At 52.6% G+C, this 7,500-nt stretch overlaps 1 protein-coding gene across 1 annotated transcript in view; it reads right to left on the bottom strand.

Moving 5' to 3' along the window:
- The window catches only part of LOC133107869 (CUB and sushi domain-containing protein 1-like), a 235,620-nt gene that overhangs the window by 31,336 nt on the left and 196,784 nt on the right, over positions 1 to 7,500 (bottom strand). The window contains 3 exon segments of the mRNA XM_061217173.1: positions 1,581 to 1,769; positions 6,572 to 6,718; positions 7,165 to 7,353. Coding sequence (XP_061073157.1) covers positions 1,581 to 1,769; positions 6,572 to 6,718; positions 7,165 to 7,353 — 525 coding nt within the window.

Below are 7,500 nucleotides of genomic sequence, written 5' to 3'. Positions count from 1 at the left end.
AGCCGGCTCATGGGACAAATGAGGTGAGACATCACTACGCACAGCGGCATTGTGGGTAATATCCGGCAAAAGATCACTACGCACAGCGGCATTGTGGGTAATATCAGGTGAGATATCACCACACCCAGCGGCATTGTGGGTAATATCCGGCAAAAGATCACTACGCACAGCAGCATTGTGGGACAAATGAGGTGAGATATCACCACGCACAGCGGCATTGTGGGTAATATCAGGCGAGCTATCACTACGCACAGCGGCATTGTGGGTAATATCAGGCAAGGTATCACCACACACAGCGGCATTGTGGGTAATATCCAGCGAGATATCCTGAGGTCATTCCAGTCTCTTATTTCATCCATTCTGTCACTGCCCTCATCTCCCCAGCCCTGGCGTGACCCGTGAATCGATCGAGGTCATTCCCATCGCGTAACCGCTCCTCAGAGGAGAGAGGAGGCGTCGTGAGGAAACACAGAGCAGCCTCTGCACACGGCCTTCTTCAAAACCTGTGACGTACAAATGAGTGACCTGTGGATCCACCTCTCCACATCTGCCACCTTTCTAACTGACGCTGGACTGATGTTCTGTGTGGCTGACGCCCGTTTCTAACTGACGCTGGACTGATGTTTCGTTTGCCTGACGCCCGTTTCTAACTGATGCTGGACTGAGCGAGCACGTTGCGTTTGGCTCGATTCCCCGCCCCGTATCTCCTCTGTGCATCTTCTGCTCACACGTCCTCCCCTCGAAAGAGATGCAGGGAGTGAAAATCGGTGATCTTCACATCAGACGGATGGGCTAATCTGCCCATCGACACCTGCGCTCAGCCCATCCTGACGATACGCAGATCAGCTAATCTGCCTTCACATCAGCGAGGCGGCAGCCTGTCTGTAGCGCTAACAGCCCAGAGGGGCTGATGAAAGTTTTATTCTGTTTTAAAAGCCTTTACCTGAACACACATCCAGCTGACTAACACACACTGCAGACCGGGGGGTTTTGTGGGGAGTTTAATGTGAGGGGCTGTGTATGGGGACTGAGGGCGCGCGGGCGGGGGAGGGGCTGCCTCCATTTAAAAATGATTAAGCTGGAAATAAAGAGTCCGGAGCTGGTGAAAGCCACTCTTATTCCCTCGTTAATAAAAAGCTAAATTACTACTAAACATTTCACTCCGCCATAATCATTTATCTGCTCACCCGCCCAGCTGCACCTATTGATTGAATTTCATAATTGAGTCCAGTCACAGCTGTGTGCTGTGTGTATGTGTGTGTATGTGTGTGAGCAGTGTGGGTATGCATGTGTGCATGTGTGTGTGCGTATGTGTGTGTATTTGTGTGTGCAGTGTGGGTATGCGTGTGTGTATGCGTGTGTGTGTGTGTGTGTGTGCTGTGTGAGGGTGTATGTGTGCATATGTGTGTGAGGGTGTATGTGTGTGTGTGTGTGTGTGTGTGCAGTGTGTATGTGTGTCTGTATGTGTGTGTGTATGTGTGTGTGTGTGTGTGTGTGTGTGTGTGTATCTGTGCTGTGTGTGAGTGTGTGTGTCTGTATGTGCGTGTCTAAGGACGGCGGTAGGGGGCGGGGCTTCTCACCTTGACAGAGTGGTGTCGGAGCGCTCCATTGGTACAGGCCCTGGGGGGTGTGACTGCAGAGGGCGCTGCTCTGGCCAATCAGGCGGAAGCCCTGGTCACAGCTGAACTGCAGAGTGCTGCCGGGGGCGGAGCCCGTCAGGCTGTGGATCGAACCATTGTTGGGGGCCGCGGGGGGGCTGCAGTAGGCCGCTGTGGATCACACCATTTTCATAAACCTCTTTTTCTGCTTTTAAAACACATAATATAACATAACATAATGTCAAGAATAGGCCATTCAGCCCAGTAATGCTCACTTTTTCCTACCATTAAAGTTTACCGACCACTTAGTCTCTAGCACTGTATCAAGCCTGTTCTGGAAACCCCCAGTGTTTCTGCCTCCACTACATGTCCTGGCCAGCTATTCCACACAGTGACCCCTCTCTGTGTGAAGAAATACTTCCTAATAACTGCACAGAATTTATCTTTTGCCAATTTCCATTCGAGCCCTCTCGTCCTAAAGAATCTCCTGTATCTGACTTTATTACTCCCTCTCATGAAGGACCCACGTATTTATCAGCGCATAACGCTGCAGTCTGGGCAGAACGCACCGGCACGGGCCCAACACTGCCATCATTCACTGACAGGAGAGGAGAAAACGGAATTTAAAAGCAATATGTCAAGCTGAGGGAGTGCAATAGATTAAATATCCGACCTTGGGACCCGTCCGCAGACCCGAGACACCAGACCTGCCCTGAATCCTGAGTTTTATTCAGGCCAACGAAGTGGAATGTTCCTGACTGGCCAAGTTCATCGTCCGACCTCAATCCAATGGGGCCTGAAGGCAGATACCCGCTGAAACACGCAGGAGCTGGAGACCAGACTGAAGGCAGATACCCGCTGAAACACGCAGGAGCTGGAGACCAGACTGAAGGCAGATACCCGCTGAAACACGCAGGAGCTGGAGACCAGACTGAAGGCAGATACCCGCTGAAACACGCAGGAGCTGGAGACCAGACTGAAGGCAGATACCCGCTGAAACACGCAGGAGCTGGAGACCAGACTGAAGGCAGATACCCGCTGAAACACGCAGGAGCTGGAGACCAGACTGAAGGCAGATACCCACTGAAACACGCAGGAGCTGCAGACCAGACTGAAGGCAGATACCCGCTGAAACACGCAGGAGCTGGAGACCAGACTGAAGGCAGATACCCGCTGAAACACGCAGGAGCTGGAGACCAGACTGAAGGCAGATACCCGCTGAAACACGCAGGAGCTGGAGACCAGACTGAAAGCAGATACCTGCTGAAACACTCAGGAGCTGGAGACCAGACTGAAGGCAGATACCCGCTGAAACACGCAGGAGCTGGAGACCAGACTGAAGGCAGATACCCGCTGAAACACGCAGGAGCTGAAGGCCAGACTGAAGGCAGATACCCGCTGAAACACGCAGGAGCTGCAGACCAGACTGAAGGCAGATACCCGCTGAAACACGCAGGAGCTGAAGACCAGACTGAAGGCAGATACCCGCTGAAACACGCAGGAGCTGGAGACCAGACTGAAGGCAGATACCCGCTGAAACACGCAGGAGCTGGAGACCAGACTGAAGGCAGATACCCGCTGAAACACGCAGGAGCTGGAGACCAGACTGAAGGCAGATACCCGCTGAAACACGCAGGAGCTGGAGACCAGACTGAAGGCAGATACCCGCTGAAACACGCAGGAGCTGAAGACCAGACTGAAGGCAGATACCCGCTGAAACACGCAGGAGCTGGAGACCAGACTGAAGGCAGATACCCGCTGAAACACGCAGGAGCTGCAGACCAGACTGAAGGCAGATACCCGCTGAAACACGCAGGAGCTGCAGAGGGCTGCAGTCCAGGCCTGGCAGAGCAGCACCAGGGAAGAGGTCTGATCATATCTGGTGGCTCTTCAGGCTGGTCACCAAATGCCAAGTAATTGCAGCCAATTGCTAAATGTGATGACTTTATTTTAAAATATATTGAAAATATGTATGGTCGTAAATACCCTCTGCACTTAAACCTCATATTCTGCTTCATTTCAGATCCAGTGTGGTGGAGTGCAGAAAAAAAACAGCAGTGTCCAAATAACTTTACATCACACTGTCTATTCAGCTGACACTTGCTTCCCAGAACAACGAGACCTGAGCGGGTATGTGAGTGTGATACTGAGAGAAGAGAGGGCTGTTCAGCAGCCACACAGGGGCGTGAGACAGAGCCACACAGGGGTGAGACACAGAGCCACACAGGGGCGTGAGACAGAGCCACACAGGGGCGTGAGACACAGAGCCACACAGGGGAGACACAGAGCCACACAGGGGTGAGACACAGAGCCACACAGGGGAGACACAGAGCCACACAGGGGCGTGAGACAGAGCCACACAGGGGAGACACACAGGGGAGACACAGAGCCACACAGGGGAGACACAGAGCCACACAGGGGAGACACAGAGCCACACAGGGGCGTGAGACAGAGCCACACAGGGGCGAGACACAGAGCCACACAGGGGAGACACAGAGCCACACAGGGGAGACACACAGGGGAGACACAGAGCCACACAGGGGTGACACAGAGCCACACAGGGGTGACACAGAGCCACACAGGGGAGACACAGAGCCACACAGGGGTGACACAGAGCCACACAGGGGAGACACAGAGCCACACAGGGGAGACACAGAGCCACACAGGGGAGACACAGAGCCACACAGGGGAGACACAGAGCCACACAGGGGAGACACAGAGCCACACAGGGGAGACACAGAGCCACACAGGGGAGACACAGAGCCACACAGGGGAGACACACAGGGGAGACACAGAGCCACACAGGGGAGACACACAGAGCCAGACAGGGGAGACGCAGAGCGGGGGGTTCGGTAACGGTCCAGAGGGACTGGGTTTCCGTGAAGAGGATCGTATTCTGATTACGGAGCAGGCAGAGGACCCTGTAATTAAATAAACCCAAAAACTGCCGTTCCACCAAAATGGATTTGTATCAATAATGAGTATAATATAACTCAGGCATTATCAGCATGAAATTGGAGCAATAACTGCAGATTTAATATTCAGATTAGAAAGCATCGCGCCGGCGAATCAGGGACAGGAAAATAGTATCAGAGACGGCGATCATTTGATTTGTGTTTGGCCGCGGTCATTAAACGGCAGGCTGATTTAAAAACAGAGCGGCAGTTTGGTCTTCACACCGGCCACGGTAAACCACGCCTAATCGGATTCATGAAGCAGATCTGAGACGCACAACGTCACCCTCTACCCCCACTCTAACCCCTCTACCCCACACTCTAACCCCTCTACCCCCACACTCTACCCCACACTCTAACCCCTCTACCCCCACACTCTAACCCCTCTTCCCCCACACTCTACCCCACACTCTAACCCCTCTACCCCCACACTCTAACCCCTCTTCCCCCCACACTCTACCCCCACTCTAACCCCTCTACCCCACACTCTAACCCCTCTACCCCCACTCTAACCCCTCTACCCCCACACTCTAACCCCTCTATCCCCACTCTAACCCCTCTACCCCCACTCTAACCCCTCTACCCCCACACTCTAACCCCTCTACCCCCACTCTAACCCCTCTACCCCCACACTCTAACCCCTCTACCCCCACTCTAACCCCTCTACCCCCACACTCTAACCCCTCTACCCCCACTCTAACCCCTCTACCCCCACACTCTAACCCCTCTACCCCCACTCTAACCCCTCTACCCCCACTCTAACCCCTCTACCCCCACACTCTAACCCCTCTACCCCCACTCTAACCCCTCTACCCCCACACTCTAACCCCTCTACCCCCACTCTAACCCCTCTACCCCCACTCTAACCCCTCTACCCCCACACTCTAACCCCTCTGCCCCACACTCTAACCCCTCTACCCCCACACTCTAACACACTGTAGCCCCACTCTAACACACTCTAACACACTGCATCCCCTCTCTCCCCCCTTTCATCCCCACACTCTACCCCTCTAACCGTGTGGCCACATTACAGTGCCAGATAAAAACTGACAGTGTGGGGAAATCCAGGAAGCGGTGGAAGTGATGTGTCTCAGTGTGATTGACGGACTCGAGGGCCCCAGGGTTCTGAAGCCCTCTCCAACAGAGCCGTATGAGGACAGGAACTGGGACTCCTGCAAACAGGAACTCTAAAGTCTAGTATCATACCTCAAGCACAGGTTGCACAGTTGCTATCATTGCAAACAAATGACACAACTTCTAAATACTTACAATACTTATAAGAGACACATAAGGTCATGCAAATGTAACCTAAAACCACAAAATACCACAGAGTAAAATGTCCAGCTTGACTGTCACAGAGCACGGATGAGCACACTAGGGAACACACGTATGTACTTTGTAAACGTCGGCATTTTACTGTGTGTGCATTTCGTGGCTTTAGGCTATATTTTTATAGACTTAGATTGCTGTTCCAGATTGTATGTATTTAGGATTTGGCATTTCACTGTGCATAACCTGCATCGTTAATTAAGGTAAAACAGAGGACGTTGGCTTCCTCAGCGGCTAATTAGGAGGATGAGAAAGTCACACTTTAAACTCGACGCTGAGGCCGTGTCCCAGGGGAACGCAGGGGAGCCAGATGTTCTGCGCTCTCCGACAGCAACGTGCTCGGCACAAACCAGAATAAAACCCTCTCAACCGGCATCTCAGTCTTTATCCTCCACTTAAAATCTTATTTATATTACTTTTATGCTAAACAAAATGAAATACGGTGAGATAGTTTGACTCATTTCAAGATTTCCAATGGTGTGAGACATTTTCACTAACAGTATTTCTGCAAACAGCACGTTAAAACAAGCTAATGTTTTCTACTTGAGAGAAAAAGTAAGTCTCATCACAAGACCAAAACACTTAAGACATTTCTTTTCATTGTAGGGGTTGGATGGAGAAAAGAGCAGGCGTGATTTCCTCATTCGCATAACACGTGGTTGCATTGTGATGTCACGGGCGGTTACTGACCTGAGTAGCCAATCCGGAAGGCCTTGTGTCCGGAGGCGTGGTCTGAGGTCCAGTGGAGCAGCACGCTATTGGACGAGCTGGAGATGCTGAGGGGGGCGGAGTAGTTTCCGCTCAGCGTGGCGAGAAGTGGGCTCTGCCGGGAGGGGCCTACAGGGAACAGGAGCACAGCCTCAGCCAATCAGACACAGCCCTGCGACCTCTCAGCCAATCACTGATTGCGTGAGTGGTGTGATTAGTTATATGGTGATCAGGATGAGCAAAGAGCTTTGTGTCTGTGTAATGTACTGTAATCTACTCTATATCTAAGTACTGGATCTACTGTATTTACTCAGTTATCAGTGAAGCTAGATGTCACTCACTCTAATTATGAGGTTCAAAGGCAAGATACAGTACATAAAGGTGACCACACACCTGCACACTCACACACATTCACATGAACACACACACACACACACACACACACACACTCTCTTAACACAAAATCAAATCTATGCTATCAAATGATGAATCACTGGAGTTACACCTGCAGACACAGCGCCCCCTCCAGGACCGGAGGCCTGCGCTGTGGGCGTGGCGGGGGTCACATGACTCACCGTCGAAGATCTCCATCTCATCCACCTGCTGGCGGGTGTGGAAGGTCTGGACGTCCAGCGAGATGTTGTATCCGGCCTCGGCCTGCAGAACCCAGGAGCAGGTGTGGAAGTGGGGCGAGGCCAGGCCCGCGGGCTGGCTCAGAATCACGCCCGAGGAGTCCGACAGAACCTCCCCCGCCGGGCAGGGCACTGCAGGGGGCAGAACCACAGAGCAGAACCACAGAGCGTCTCAGAACCAGTGCGGCAGAACCACAGAGCAGAACCACCGTCTCAGAAACAGTGCGGCAGAACCACAGAGCAGAACCACAGAGCGTCTCAGAACCAGTGGGGCAGAAC

The sequence above is a fragment of the Conger conger genome, chromosome 1 (genome assembly GCF_963514075.1).
Source record: "Conger conger chromosome 1, fConCon1.1, whole genome shotgun sequence".
NCBI classification, from domain to species: Eukaryota; Metazoa; Chordata; class Actinopteri; order Anguilliformes; family Congridae; genus Conger; species Conger conger.
The sequence above is the reverse complement of the archived record's forward strand: the minus strand, read 5'-3'. Positions and strand labels throughout refer to the sequence as shown.